Genomic DNA, 16,622 nt, shown 5'->3' on the forward strand with positions numbered 1-16,622 from the left:
ATAAAGTAAATGCCCTAATTAGGCTACATTAAAACTTCCCTTTATAGTATACGATGTTACCTATGTGTCTCTAAGACAGTGGACACACTTGCGCTCATCCTAACTGTCGCGTGCACGCGCTCTCGAGTGGTCTCTGCTGATCTTTTCTGGTGTCAGTGTGCTTTCGTTTAGATTAGTGGAGCGATTGGGAAAACAATCTCTGGATTTAACATTGTCCAACCTTAGGTGCACACGCCTTCCGAATATATAAAGTCACAACAAGTTAGGCTGTTAAACACGTTCTATTAAATTAAATGGGGCATGATAAAACACAACGTGAAGACGTTGTACAGCACCTAAATGTATCTAAACAACATGCTTATTAACCATCATAGTAAAATATTAAGCGTAAAAATACTGTGGACGCATTATTTATATGATATAAAACACCCAGGGGTATGAAAACATCACGCTTGACTTTTGTTAATGTTAATACGAACGCCATCGCCATTAGCGCCAACTACTGGATTGGAGGATAAACTTCTTTGACGATTGTTCAAAGCATGTAGCCTATTAAACATTACATACTTTGCGTTAATTGTAATGAATGACTGGCATCTGCACCAACACCAGAATTCTGACTGTTTTTTAAGCAGATAGCTCAAGATATTGGAAGAAGAAAACATTTACCTTTTAATGTATAAAATGTTGGATAGTGTAGAGAAGACTATATGGAGTTGATATTGTATTACAGTCTATATATATCTTACTGTCCTTATATTTTACACAATTAAAATTGCAACTTTGTTTCATCACAGAATAGTGTCATGTATCACATAACGTATACAGATCTATTGGTTTGTCATCAAGCAACATTTACCCTTGTAGTAAAACAAGACACTACAAACAAATACAAACACGGTATTGTTTATTTGACATACAGGCGCTTTTGATTTCTGGTCACATGGCCTCAGGAAAAGCACAGATCCTGTTTATATAGACAGGCAAATCAACACGTTGTTCTGAGAAAAATGTTAATAAAATGTTGCGGCGAGAGTGTTGTTGCTCATCCAGTATTAAGAAAAACAGTTCGTCATTCAGCCTGGTCCATTTTACACCAATCAACATACAGTCATGGTCTTCGACCGCAGTCAATGTCCACAATGGCAGTAATCATACTCATTTTTAATTTATTTAGCCAAAAAAGATGTTTATACAACAACTCTACTATTCAAACCATGACACCTGGACCCCTTTTAAAAACCCATTCCACCAATCACTGGACTTGGTGGAACCAATCACTGGACTTTGTTTGAATGCCTCACCCCACAATATTCAGTTCATCCTCGGTCCAGCATCAGACGAGGTCTGAGGGAGTGAGGCGTGCCCTCTCAGGAGAGAAGCTTAAAGGTTGTCCTCGCTATCTGCAATGGTGTGGGTGACAAGCGCCCCCTCTCTCTTGTGCATAAACAGTATACGTTTAAATTATACAGGTAGCAGCAAAACCCCCTCCGTGAGAGGTTAAGAGGGTAAGGGGTGACATGGACTAAAGAGGGAAAGAAATGCAGGGGAGAGTTTAGGAGCAGTATCTCTTTATACTGTTCCAGCGTCTCTGCTCTGGTCCCTCCGGCGACGGTGCTCTGTTTTGTTTCTGTTTTCCGAGTCCTCTCGGTCACTCGACTCCCTCTCTCGCTCTCTCTTCCTCTCGCGACGGACCTCAGCATTCTCTTTATCCTGTACGTTAAAGTGTTTTTTCTTCTCTCCCCTCCGCTGGCCTTTTCCTGGCTTACCTGCAAAGAAAATGAGCATGAGCTATTGCTGTGAGACCTTATGTGAGTCACCTGTCTGCCATTAGTCAGAAAGCAGATTTGACCCAAAACTCACAACACTGGTTGAACCAACATTGCAAGCGTTTTCCAAAAATTTAAACACTGTTTTGGGGGAAATACACCTGCAAAGGCTTTCTTATGGATTTACCTGCATACTATGGATGGGATGAGGGAAATTATGTTAACATTGAAAAAAAAGACACTCACATTTAACCAAAAAATCAATCACATTAATTCAAAATGAGGGAAGCATCTGGGCTGATCAATTTTCCATGCAGTTTTGTTCAATCATTCTATGATTTCTCCATCATCCTTCATCTCTCTCCAGCTCCAGATGGCATTACTCATTCAACCAATCGCTGACCATTGGGCTTCAAAGACGTCCATCCAGAAATCATCACTGCACTTATAAGTGCTTTTCATTGATTGTTTAGCGTTTGATGGAATCCAGGTTGAATGAATTACTAGGCCCATCTACAAACCATGAAATGTAGAAACATCTGGTGATCTGTGATGACTGTGCTCTGGTCGGCCACAAGGTGACAGTCTTGCACATCTATTTTCCATCTTATTTTCTTTCAGCGGATGGATGTGTAAAACGAAAACTTTGTAATGGCTCGAATGCGGGTAAATGTTTTGAAAAATGATTGTATGAAACACAGCTGCGACAAGATTCCTTAAGTTGGACAGAAATACAATATATATTTTCAAAAAACATCACGGTGAGCCAATTATATCGATATTTTTTTTGTGTTGAACTATTCACTTGAAACGCAAACGTTACTCCTAGATGGGGGTGACCCCGTTAAGTTGCAGAATCAGAGAACTTTATCACCATTGTGCTCTTGAGCAACACGTCCACGAGTTTCTTCCAGGAAACCTTCCTGCGATTACTGTACTTTATGTCTCTTTGGAATAAAACGGTCTGGCAAAGCAACCAAGGTGAAGCTGCCCAGCTGAAAGTTTGACACCAAAATACATAAACACCAGATAAACTTGTCTTGTTCTCTCAAGCTATTGCACGTTTTCTTTACTGCTGGGACTCATTAAAAATAGAAACCTTAAAATAAAAATGTGCTTAATATTATCTACCCTTGCACAACGCTCGCAGCGGGCCAATCTGCATCATTGTCAGAGGCTTATCTTTGAGCGAGCGAGCATTGAAAAAATGCTGAGGTGCACAGCTACCTCTCCCCCGCATCTCACCCCCCCAGACGCTGACTCTATTAATCATCAGCTCTCGCTCTGGTGCCGGGGAGCACGACTCTGTGCCCGCTGGAACCCACACATTCCTGGGGTCTGGCCAGAGCAACATAGGGGGCCGCTCTGTTTGGTCTTCCGCCTGCCGTAACCTCGTCCGTGAGACGATGGTCTCTGACAGAAACAAGTTCAGGGGCCGCATTGTACTGTGCATTTGAAAGGGCTGACTCACGAAGGGTGTCTGACCGATCAAAACACACACACACATTTCTCTAGCACTCGCTGTCGTCACCTCCCCTCTCGCTATCCCGTCTCTTTAAACACAGGAAGTTCCCTCTGCACACACTGTTGTCTTTGTCGTAGCGATTTGGAGATCAATGGATTAGTCATAATCCTCTGCCTTTCCTACACACCAAGGCGTAACATGACCAGAGTGCTGTTGTGATTATTATGGGTATGTTTACTGTCACCCTTTTAGAGCTGGAAGGCTGTCAACTTTTTCAATAAACTGTCAAGCGATGACTTGTTTGTATCCAAAAGGAACACAACACATCCCAGAGCATCTAGTTACCATATTTGCAGCTATTGCATGAATGATGTCCTTTATAGTTCTTGGATGTTTCTCCTAAAACAAAAATTTGGTGACACTTCGGTAAAGGGGGCAATTCTCACTATTAACTTGTTTTTTTTAGCATGCCTATTATTGGCATATTGGGTGTTAAGTAGCACTTATAAAGCACATGATAAAGTGCATGACCATACACTACATCACTAATCCTACCTAATACCTACCCTAACAACTACCTCAACAACTATCAATAAGCAACATATTAAGAGTTTATTAGAGAAAAGGTCGTAGTTAATGGTTTGTTAATAGCTAAAATTGGCCCTTAAAGTGAAGTGTGACCCAAATATTGAAATGAGACTCTTGTTACAAATTCTTTAAGAATGTACAGCTAACAGTGTTGGGTAAGTTACTTTAAAAAAGTAATGAATTACTAATTACATCTTCAAAAGTGTACAAAGGACTCTCTCCAAAAAGTATTTAGTTACTTATTACTAATTATTTTCTATATCCTACATCAACCTTGAATAGAATTGATTCAAGGTTATACATGAAACTGATTATTTAATTCATTCTAATAAATAACTACATAAGTTCTTTTTATTAACTGACCAAAGTATCACAAATGTGAGAAGGATACATTTTAAAGGTAGACTTATATTTTTGATATCGTTTCCACTATTGAATATATTACACATTATTTAGATCAATTGCATTAGAACTAACTGTAATTAAATTACAGAAAAAATGGCATTACAGAGTAATCCCTTACTTTACTTTTTCAAGGGGAAAGTAATTAAATTACAGTAACTAGTTACACCCAACACTGATAGTTAAACAGTTAGTGTAGATTGCACATCTTGGACATAATATGAACATTTGAGCTTATTCAGCAGGAAAACGTAAAGCATTTAGATACAGGCTCACATTTACAGGTGCACTATCTACCCCTAAAACATGCCATGTGCAAATGGTTCTATTCATCACGTTTGTGTCATCAACAAACTGGACAAATCAGTGAACTGCAGTGTAATACTCCTTCCAGATATGTTGCAAGGCTGGAACGGAACTTACGCGTTTGGAATTTCAACCTTGCATCTATCTAGATGTTTCAACATATGAAAAATGATCATCTGGCTATGATTATACATTATTCTTAAAAGAGTGATTGAGAGGGAAGGAGAGGAGGAGATCTCGGATGAGAGGGTGAAAAGTGTGTCCAGCCAGAAGGAAAGGAGGGGGCGTGACGGTCATAAAATGCGAATCCAAATTCAACTCTGACGGCCCAAATCATCTCGATTTACTGGTTTTTTGAACGCAGAAGTGGAGATGTTTGAAACAGGATATGATGTGGGGCATGATTTTATAAATGAACCCTGGGGGTGAGGTTAACATTCTCCCCTGCAGGCGTGCTGTCGTCCGGGGGGTTTTGGCAGGAGCCAGGCGGGGATTAAGGGCTCCGGCTCGTCCAACAGGAGGAATGCCCGGGCTTTGAAGACCCAGTTGCTCTCCCTTAGGGAGGTTGGTGCTGTTGTGCAGGGCAGAAGTGACCAGGGACACATACAGAGTCTGAAAGTTTAGTGGGTGATTGGGCTCAGCACACAAACACCAAACAATGATGGTGGGTCGCCAGATTCTGCCCTTACATAAAAGATACTTTTTATAGCAAGCATCATTAAAATGCGTTTGGACCCGCATGCATTAACTAACATGAATTCATTCAAATTCATTTATATTTTATTTAATTTGTGTTTTCTTTTTTGGGGGCAATTAATCACTCTTAAAATACGAGTGAAGTACACAGAAAGAAAGAGTTTGAAAAACAGGTGTTGAAATATTGATATGTGTAGAATTAACATCAATAATCCTTATAGCTCTTAAAGAAATTGTTCACCCAAAAATAAAACTTCTGTCATCATTTACTCTTCCATCTTGTCATTTCAAACCAAATGACTTCCTTATAGAATATCCGTAACCCAACAACGGCGGTACCCATTGACTAGCATTGGTTTTGTTCCATAGAAGTGAATGGGTACCGCCATTGTAGGGTTACTAACATTCTTCAAAATATCTTCTTTTGTATTTTGTGGAAGAACAAAGACATAAAGGTTTGAAATGACAAGAGGGTGAAATTATTTCAGACTTTACATTTTTGGCTGAACTATCCCTTTAAGGGAAAGCTTTAAACGGGCGATATGATATGTATAGAATTATACCTATAGAATCTACTTGCCTTGCTTTTCTAGTCTTGTGGCAGTGTCATGACAGTACCCACATGTTTAGTGTGGAGAGAGACATGGCATTGTTTGTTTTGGCGGCCAGGCCCCCTCGTGTAACATCCCGCTGTTGTTTCATTACCCACACCTCCCCATTGTTAACTGCCCTTGTTAGTTCCCATATTTAATGCCCCTGTGTTTCTTGTCCTGTGCTGTTTCGTTGCCAAGGTGTATTATCCTGCCAAGCTAGATTTCCTTGTCTCATGCCTTGATGTTGTGTGAATTATATATTCGTCGTTTGAAGACATAAATTTAGTTATCCTGTTTTCGCCCCCTTGTGGGAAGTCTTTGTATCTAGTTTATATATTAGTTATGTTCTTGTTTTACTACACATTGTGGGTTTTTGTTTGTATTTATTAAAGAAAAGATATTTCATATACCCCTGCCTGCACTTGGGTTCTCTTCCTTGAACATATCCGGACTACACCAAACTATATACATACATGTCTTACTTTGGCACCATTGTTTTATCATTTAAAGCCCTGGAATGTAGCAATAATTAAATCTGATGGGAAAAAATATATCTGTTGTAAAGGACACATGACAATCATAATTTTTCTGACAAACATGTATCATCTATCAAATATGCCCAACAAAGAAATGGAAACATAAAAATGTCTTGTTCGTGTTCAGATTACAAGCAGAAGAAAAGCCCATGAGAAATGCCCAAGTCAGAGCGGTCGTGTTGCATCTGAACAAGCCGTGTTAGAAAAAGGTCAAGAGGAGTAGCATGAAAGACAAACAAATGACAAGTAAGTAGAGAAGATCGGAGAGGGATCTGGTCGGAGTAACAACAAGTAAAGCAGTTGCATGTGTGTATCATGTAGAGGGGGGCAAGGATGTGTCATTGTCAGAGGGCGGCTGGCGATTACATTGAGCTGGCGGGGGGAGCAGACCACTGACCCGACTTGTGTATGTGGAACGTAAACAAGGTCAGGACAAAGCTCCGGCAGATAATTAGGGCAGCCGATGTTGCAGTCGAGGTAATCACGAGAGAGGGGCGAGGTCGATAACCAGAGTCTGCAGTGTATAAAGGCACCCCAGCCGCAGCCCCCTGGCAGATCGACACCCCATGGACTCCTTGCTTACATTCTACAGAACACAGTGCAGCACATGATCCTCCACAGACGAGGGTCAACTAGCTTCATAAACTTTTGCATATGCAAATGAGCGCTACAGAGTTCAAATTCATAATACTTGACGCTGATCTTTTCAGCACGGAAATGACACATGTTGTGTTTTTGTGGTTGTTTTGTCTTTTGTGCCTGCTAGCTGTATTATTGTTCTCCAGCTCTCTTTATTTTCCTCTCTGTTCTTCCTCTCTTTTCCGAGGCCCTGACTGTTTATGAGGTGAAGAATGATGGGACGTCGAGTTGGCCTGCTGTCTGTCATAAACCAGTAATGTACCACAAATACCATTACACAAATAAACATTCTAAACATAACTGTCCAAATATGGTTAAGCTAACAACTCTAGTCGATGCTTGATTTTGCTCCATGCATTTGTTTTGCATTGGTTGGAAAATATTTCTGGCTCCAACATTTACAATTCGAGACGATGCAAAAAAAGCCATTTTATGATAATACAATGGTCAGAGTCAGAGTTTTTGCACTCAGAAATGGAAACAGGATATTGGCCTGCCAGTAACACAAGGTTACCCATTACTTTGCTGGTGTTTAGTTATATCATTTTTTATCATTGCTGACGTGTTCTGACTATAATACTGCCTAATTCAAGTTTCTTTTCCTTACCCCATTGACAGATATTTGTAATTGTCCTAAACATAAACTTAAGAAAACAAGAATTAAAATCTTGAATCTTAAACACAAAAGAAGCTATTTTGAGGAATGTTGTTAACCACCCATTGGTCCATACAATCCCAGTGAATGGGTGCTGACGCTGTTCGTTTGCCAACTTTCTTCAAAAATTCTTTCTTTTGTGTTCAGAGGAAGAAAGAAAGTCATACAGGTTTGAAATGACAAGAGGGTGAATAGAAGTATTGTGTGAACTATCACTTTAAGTGTAACCTAAGGTATGCTGTGCTCATGGAAGGTGACACGGTCTAACCATAAAGCATTAACCCCCATTTAATCATGACTTAAACAACTTACATCTTCGTCTTTTGACAAAGCATTCTCTCTTTTCAGACACCAGGGGGCACGGGGTTCCCTTAGGAGTGGGGTTTTGTAAGACCTTCCGGGTCCGTGTCTCTTCGCCCCATTTGAAGCCGCAGGTTTTTCCTGAGCGTGAACAGGGGCCCCACTCGCTCCACTCGCCCACTTCACAGTGCACTGGAACAACAGCATGAGTCAATAAATGCTACACACACAATACAGACCTAAATGGCCGGATCATGGTGATGACTAACCTGTGGGGATGCACTCCGTAGCTTGGTCGTTGGGCTCGAAGTCCTCTGGGCAGGTGTGATGGCATTGTCCATGCAGGAGGTAGTGTCCCGTGACACAGCACGTACATGTGTCACTGTTCTGGCAGGAGTCACATTCCGCTGGACATGCTGCAAAACCAGCGCAACATCATATTAAGTGCAAAACATTGTGAATAATACCAAACTCTGTGCCATTCACTAAAAAGTGAATAGCAATCTCCGGGCATCGTGCATACTGTCTTGTTACTATAGCAACAGATGCAGACGCACCAATTACCGACTACTGTAAGAAATAGATCAGGTTCAGTTGTAAAGATCGGAACTGAAAACCAGATTTGATTGTTGTGCAAGAAGTGATGTCACTCACCAGGTACACATTCTTTCTTGATATCACTGGGCACCAGCCCATCTGGACAGCTCTCCATGCACTTTCCCTTGTGCAAGTAGGAGCCGGATCTGCAGCGCAGGCAGAAGTTCCTGTTGAAGCACGAGTCGCATTCTGACCCGCACTCTGAAAAACAGGACACACACTTGTGAGCGCATGACATGAGCCGAGACAAGAATGCTGCAGTACTAACGTCTACGTCTGTATCTTTATCGCCGTAACTAAGACTCAAAGTGCTTTGTAGTGTAAATATTTCTAGCAGATGATGAGATAAAGCATGTGTCTTACTTATGCAGTCGTTTCTGTCGGGGGAACGGGTGCCGTAGAAACCGTTGGGGCAGGAGGCCAGGCACACTCCGATTTGCCTCATGCCGTCCCTCTCCAGGTGAATAAAAAGCTTGGGTTTGCACGTCAGACACCCATTGTAAACCGAGCAGGTTTGACAGCCTCCCTGGCACCCCTGGGAGCTCACCCCTGAACCCTCTGTGGCACAAAGTCAATTTGATATTAGAATCAATGCCGGTGCGGTGGATATGAACAGAAGTGATACTGGAAAATATAAACACATCACTTCTGCGAGGAGACATTGGAGTCGGTCCAGGTCTTTGGTTTATTTGCAGTAATGCTTAGCAAATTCATTCGTAAACAGCGACAGACTTTGTAATAATATGTAATAGATACTATATGATCTGCTGATCTGTGAACAGGACACCGGCGAAAGTGTGAAGCAACACTAAACAAACAATATTAATACAATATTAATTGATAAAAAACACACAATACTATTTAACATTCAAGCTTGCTTAATATGCTTAAGCAAAACCCTTAAAAATGGGAATAACATAGTTAATAATATTAAAGTTTATATAAAAATGTTGACTTTTAAACATTTACATTGCTACCACAAATTAGCTATTACATTTTTTTGAAAATACAGAAACCATGGGTTGATAATAAAGTAGAAATATATCAAATTTGTTGTCTCCATTGTAAAACAACAGACAAATTTAACTAATAATTTTTTTTTATCGCTATCATTGAGCAAGCGATGTAAATCCATGTTTAAAACAGTTAAAAGTCATGTTAGCAGTAGTACTCACTACTCTCATTTGCAATGCGTGTTCAAACCTGGCTTTCTTGCATTTTATTATCCAAACCATCATAATTATCCTAAAAACATACCGTATAGAAAAACGTTTCCAAAACATCTGAGTATAGAGTTTGGGATGCCGAATATTTTAGGAGGCACATGAATATAGGATGGAAAGCCTTGTTTTTGCCAAACTAGTAAAAACACCTTCAAACCATACTTGGCATGCACAACTTTGAGCATTCTCAAGCAAACGGGAATGGTGGGTGAAGCTAAATGCTTCCAGGTTCACCGAGAAAAGAAAAGAGCCATCAATTAGAGCTACAACAGTGACCATAATGTAGTGTAATAATAAACACGACAGGAAACACAGTCATCTGTGGATTCTCCCGGCAAAGAAACTAATCACCAGAGACACGTCGCATACCGGGGTTTGCACGCAAACGGCAGCACAGTAGCCTTTGTGATCATAAGTGGACCTCGTCCCGATCGTCAGCGTGTCTCGTCCGGAGACCGCACGCGGAGAATGCATGACAAAGAGGTTTCTCAACGTCCTCGTGACATATTTAGAAAACACTCTCGCTCTACAGACTTGCTTTAAGATCTGCCCGCTTAAGACGGAGAAGTTTTGTTTCTGCTCAAATGCATTGCTTCAGTAGTGCAAAGGTCATGGGTTCGATACCTAGGGAACACACATACTACTGAATAAATATGTATAGCTTTTATAAAAAGCATCTGTAAAAAGCATAAACGTAAGAGTTGTTATAAACTTGCCAAGTTTTTGGACTGTAGCGTTAACTTTTGAACTCATAGGATATGATCGCTAACTTTGTTAGTTACGTTAAACAACTAGCAGTTAACTATCGGACAGAAAGTAAGCCAAAAGGAAACTGTTTGTCATCTCTTCTTCTTTAGTTGTCACAAGTGCATTAGTATAAAAGGAGAGGGAACAGTAAGAAGGCTCATGTAATGTGTCAGGTTTGTGTTCAAGTTAATGCATTTGCAAACGTGTGCCACTGTTAGTACATGCAGACATCTATAGATGGATAAGCGCTCACTTCAATCTTTTCTCTGTCTGGTAGGCGTAGATGTCAGCCCTGTTGAAAAAAATATCATATGCTGGTTTGATATGTTTTGATGCTGGTTTGTGCTGGTTTAAACTGGTCATCTGCTGGTTTACGACGGTCATGTGCTGGTCCTTAGCTGGTTTAAATTGGTCAAACCAGCAGCAAAACATACCTAACCCAACATATACTGATTTATTCAACAGGGTGGCCATTTAAATGTAGTTGGTCGGCCAGGTTCCTTGCGTTGAAGTAAACTTCTTCAAAAACAATCGCGGTCCTAGACAGCTAGACTTTACATCTTAAAATTTTATCAGTTTTATTTCTGGTCATTTTTAGAAAGCAAGCAAACAAAACGTTCTACTAGCATTAGTAATATGGTCAACTGAGCTCCGCCCACAAAACAGTAAAGGTGTCTATAGAACAGTTAATGTTTCTCTTCAAATTACGAGTTTTTTCCTCTAGGGATTATGAATATTATTTTCGCCCTTTGGCCTTGTCAGATCTGATTGAAGTTAGCGTTACCGAGAGAGAAGTGTCTTTATAACATGTACCACCATAATACTCACACACCTAGGGTGTCTAAAAATCCCACATCGCCTTGAATTGTTTACTTTATTTGATGACATGTTTGCATTCTCTTTTAGAGACGCAAGTGGTTATGTATCCTTACTGAAGTGAACAAATACAGAGCTTCAGTATACGGTACAAATGACACAAATAATTTCACTTGTAACCTAAATTAAATGTGTTTTGTCTCTTTATATTCTCTGATTTTTACTTGCATCCATGCATCACGTAAAAATTACCAGAAACTAGCACAGATTAGCGAGGCCAGAAACTCCACACAAGTATGTGAAAACAGATGCATATTGCTATGAACGCTGGATTTCATTGTTGCGTTATGATATCCATCGTATGTACTGAACCGTGAATTTTGCACACAGTTGCAGTCCTATAATTCCTTCTATGACTTTCTTCAGTCCAACACAAATGGGGATTTTTTACCTTAATATTTTACAATAATATATTGGCCAAGTAAATAATTAACATCTTAACATCCACACTGGCTTTACTTGGTTCATGTTCTGATGTGATCCATAAATGCAGCATTAACAGTGGTCAAGATATTCTTTAAAAAATCAACTTTTTTGGTTTTACTACAGAAACAAGAACAGCCCCAATTAAAGCTAAAGTTAGGCTACTTGTTGCTAGGCAACGAACAGATTGACAATCTGTCTAAAATGCGACAAAGCAGATTTATAGACCACTTCAGAAACATAAGCAACGGTGTTCCAATGCTGGTCCAGGAGAACTTCCTGGTCCTTCCGTTTTTAACGTTTGAACAAAATACAACCAAGAGAACATTTATAACCAAATGAAAATGTTAAAATCTTTAAGATCTACTAATGTGTGTAAAATTTTAAAATGATAATAAATCATTATTTACAATAAATGCAAATGAAACCGGACCTGCTTCTGGAACAGAATCTTGCGAAGTGGTCTACAAACAGTGGAACATTATGGGACATGTGCCCATTCTTTTATAACTGAAAGTATGAAACTATGTGCTGTAAAAAATAGAGTACAGTCCGGTATCCTCACAAAATACACTGGAAAAGAAAATGTCTGTTACTGGGAGAATCTCTGATTAAAGTCAAGTGATTCCAGGTGTCTCATCCAGGTCGTTTTCTGATGTAAAATGGCTTTGGATGTTAAAGAGACAGACCTGGTCTCACGCATCCGGATCAGGGAATGACAGGGCAAAATTACAATTAGTCTAGCTCAACTTCTGAGAGGTGAAAATAGCTCCTACTTTCCCTGACATGTAATTAGAAATGATAGGGCTTAAAAGGATGCTTCATATGAGGTTTTTTTTTTACAGACATCAGCAAATTTAGAAACATAAGGCAGCAGTGAGATAGTAAAGCTTCTGGGATGTCACACAAACACTGTTTATAATGTGAACCTCAACAAACTCTCTGTGCTCTCAAGTGATCTTCTCGCGCTTATGTGCTTAGATAAAAACAAATAAACAAACAGTAAGTTTATCCCTGTGCTGCTACTGAAGCATAAAGCTGTTTTCAACCTGTTCCTTTCCCGCTCTTACATTCCACATCACCGAACAGGGCTAGGGCATCATTGTTGTTTTTTTCCAACTCCCTCCGTTGTTTCCCAGAGTTCAGTCTTGGCCGCCAGATTGCCATAGATCAAGGATATTCTGTTTGACATATCTAAGCAATCTTTACAACTGCTGTCCATTTGCCCACATATGTTCCTGCCAAAGCCCTCTAATTCACAGAACCCTTTACACGGAGGAATTCTGCCTGCCCTCACGCTGCCACAGCCCCTGGGTCAGCTTGCATAACAACCGCGCAAGCACTCCTGAAATCAGAACGTTTGAAATTGCTTTGCCACGGTTTAAACCCAATGACCGCAAAAACAAGTATTCCCAGAATCTATCGGCAAAGAGGTACAGTTAAAACCTAATTTAATAACAAAATGTCAGACATTGAAATGAAACAACTCAGTTTGCTCTTTGCCCAAAGTCTTGCGGTCTGGGTTGATCAGGCGGGCCGACACAATTCATTTCCTGGGATATTTACAACATGGGGAGGCCACACACAAGCAAAGAAATTGTATAAACACAACCCTGAGTTTGTACACAAATGAGTTCTAATAGAGGATAGGTGACCCGTTGCCATTGGCATTGACGGTTTTTCTAAGACTTTTTTAAAGCTAAATAATAAATGATGACCTCCCCTTTAACCTTCCCTGTGATCCACTACACTAAAAGTGCACACAAAAAGGAAAAAAACGTAAGGCTTGCAAAGCAGGCGTCTGTTCACACACACATGAAATATGCTTTAAATTCATTGACATTTAAAGTGTCTCTTTTATCCAAACCGTGTTGCCTACACACACAGAAGACAGGAAATGTCTGAGGTCAGGCGACCGTTTGGTCACTTGCCGTGAACTGATAAATTTGTTATGGTCGTTCACCCAGATTTTTGTCCATCACTGCGGTTTCATCGTCTTTTAATTAGCAGTCTCTGATCATGGCTGTTGCATATGAATGAACTGATAGGTTATCCTCATTATATTGTTTATGTCACTGCCACGGGTCAGACCGTCTGGCCCCGTTTACACCGGCTTCAACCACGGCAAACCTGTGATTATATTTTGCAGTACCATAGATTGAAGATATGCTAAAATACTCAATCTATTATATCAACTTTGAAATATGGTGAAACGAAGAAGAACCAACTCCTATAACTAATAAGCCATCAGAGAGCTGATTTAACACACATTTTTGTGGGTCAATGCCCAGACCAGAATTTTAGCATCTCAGTTTTCAAATGAGAATATGGATAATGCTTTCATATTTTGAATTCCTTGATATCCCTGCAGTATGAAGAAAGAAAGGGGAAATAACCCTGCCAGTGCCACAGACGCATGATGGCATTTTTTGTGGCTCTCTGGCACCAAACATTGTTCTCTTGCATCTAATTGGTTTTGTCATTGACTAATTTAGACCACATGTTACATTCACTCTAATCGTGCCTTTCTGATTCTATTTGTAGTGTAGATATGCGCTTCCTAAAATACAAATGACACACATTTTAATAGTCCTGTGGACCATCACGCACAACGTATTTCATACAAACTCTATGACGACTGCAAAAACAATTCCCAAGAATGTGTATTTTTTTCTAATGAAAAACTAAATTAGGCCGATTTTTATTCGACCAGTATGTTTTTTAACAATTTGAGTAAACTGTAAATAATCCTAAAAGCGCTTCTATCCAAGATATCCTAAAGCGCACAATGGTGCACGCGTATTGCGCTTATCAAAGCCCAGATGTCTAAAACTGTGTCATATATAAAAAACGCCTAATAGGGAACAGACACTGGAGAGCATTAGACAGTATTTTTGCTTAATGTATGGCCGCTAGAGAGCGATGCAAACAAGACACCAATACTGAAGAACAGTGGAAATCGAACAACCAAACGTATAACGGTGCATATTTGCACAGAGAAGTAATGTTATCAGTGAAGCTGCACATTTTATACAAAATATTCAAAACAGTCAGCACACCTGATTGAAAAAAAATACTACTTTGCGTTTGTCTAACTGTTATAAAAATAAACGTTTTTTTGTTTATTTAATGTGTTCTAGATACAGTGACATTAAAGTCAGTAAGATTCAATGTGGTTCACCATTTCCTCTTAAATTTCAATTTGAGTTTATTTTGCAATGCATATGACTGAAAAAGGATAAGATAAATAACAAATGATCCTGTGTTATCACCTAGTCACTAAAAGTTAGTCAAATACGCGCTCTAATATCATAGACAATTTTCTGAATTAAATAATAAGAGAGCAAGATTGAACAGCTTGCACGTCGTAAATTGATGTACACGAGAATACAAATGTAAAACGACAACATAAATCACGGTGCAGGTGTGCGTAAAGCATCAGATCAGCAGTGCGCAAACTTACGTTTGTGTAGCCGTTGCCTGGAGGCGTGATGCTGACAGTTTGTGTATTCCATACAATGCAAGATCAAAACAATGGAGATCAGTTGTAATTGCATAGTAATCAGGGGAATGATGCTTGTCTTGTCAATATCAATGTCTTCGACCAACCTGTGACTTGTTGCACTGTGATCTGTGCGATACTCAATGTTATTCCTAAACCGGGCAGAAGCCCCAGCTGTGCTCAGACGCAAGAGAAGTAGAATTGACAATGGCCCAATAGCACCTGGGCCGTTTCGGCAGCAACATCCTGGAAACAATCCACATATGTGCCACTGAGAGGTATCCGAAATGTACTCAATCCATGGAAACAATGCAAGTATTAGTTCTCCATCGAGAGCACTGTATGCAAAACTTTAGGGGAGGAGGAATCGGATTAAATTGGCATGGTGATGAAGTTGGATCCTCGTCTTGAGTGACTGTATTCCCCTCTGTGGTCCACCACGGCACGTCCAGGTGTGAAGGTGACTTTATTTATTGAGCTTGACACGTAGGAGGTCCTCGCGTCATCATCATCGCGGCATCCCGAAAAAACTCACAGTGATGCTTTAATGGGTAAGAGTTGCCGAAGAGTCGCTCTTCTGTATCCAACGCGATCTCGATAGCTGCGCTTCACGGTTGAGCAATTCACTATCTCTCCCTTTCTCTTGCCTGCTCTCAGCTCGTTTGGTAACTGATGACTTCAGCTCTCTGCAGTCTCTCTACCCCTCTCTGAACTCCAAAGTTTATTTAGAGGGCGAGCCCCCCACGTCAGACACCCCACCGGCTACCAACACTTGCACGGGTGTCATTTCCTACCAATATATTTACGCGGGTCTCCTAAACTTGATGAATTAAAACTGATAACGATATATATATATAAATAAAAAGATTTTGTTTCACTGTAATTATAATGATACTTACCATTTTAATTGTAATAACGTAAAAAAATATTATTTAAAAAGAAATGAACTAAAAAATTATTTAATGCACTTAACTTTTTCCTATTAGATAGAATGTTTTCCCACTTTAAAGTAAAATGCATGAGTAAAAATGACTAAAGGTTATGCATGATCTGCTCTTTATTATGTTAAAAAGGTCGCAGATCATTTTTAGATATCATTTAATATAAATCTTAATGTCCATATCTCATTGTTATATGAATAAATTGTATTAAACGAGTGCTACATAATTGTTAGACATGTATATATTATATATTTGAAAGACAATTGAAGATTTTTACACTGCGTAAAAGGAGTTACTTGTGAATTAAATATGATTGCGCAAGTTCCATTGTCAGCCTCTAGAGGGGGTCAGTGATGTAAGAGCC

At 39.8% G+C, this 16,622-nt stretch overlaps 1 protein-coding gene across 2 annotated transcripts; it reads right to left on the minus strand.

The window, feature by feature from the left end:
• Positions 1 to 911: 911 nt before the first annotated feature.
• On the minus strand, positions 912 to 16,008 carry rspo3 (R-spondin 3). 2 transcript variants are annotated; one of them, XM_056762604.1, is made up of 7 exons: positions 15,425 to 16,008; positions 15,279 to 15,309; positions 8,910 to 9,104; positions 8,604 to 8,747; positions 8,219 to 8,365; positions 7,962 to 8,141; positions 912 to 1,769 (listed from the first exon to the last, which is right to left on the minus strand). In XM_056762604.1, the coding sequence occupies exons 3-7, from the start codon at positions 8,989 to 8,991 to the stop codon at positions 1,573 to 1,575; spliced, it is 750 nt and encodes a 249-aa protein (XP_056618582.1). In that variant the 5' UTR covers positions 8,992 to 9,104; positions 15,279 to 15,309; positions 15,425 to 16,008; the 3' UTR covers positions 912 to 1,572. The 2 variants fall into 2 exon arrangements, with proteins under 2 accessions (XP_056618582.1, XP_056618581.1); XM_056762603.1 differs by having other exon boundaries at positions 15,279 to 16,008.
• Between the last annotated feature and the right edge of the window lie 614 nt (positions 16,009 to 16,622).

Source organism: Triplophysa dalaica, chromosome 12, assembly GCF_015846415.1.
Source record: "Triplophysa dalaica isolate WHDGS20190420 chromosome 12, ASM1584641v1, whole genome shotgun sequence".
NCBI lineage: Eukaryota > Metazoa > Chordata > Actinopteri > Cypriniformes > Nemacheilidae > Triplophysa > Triplophysa dalaica.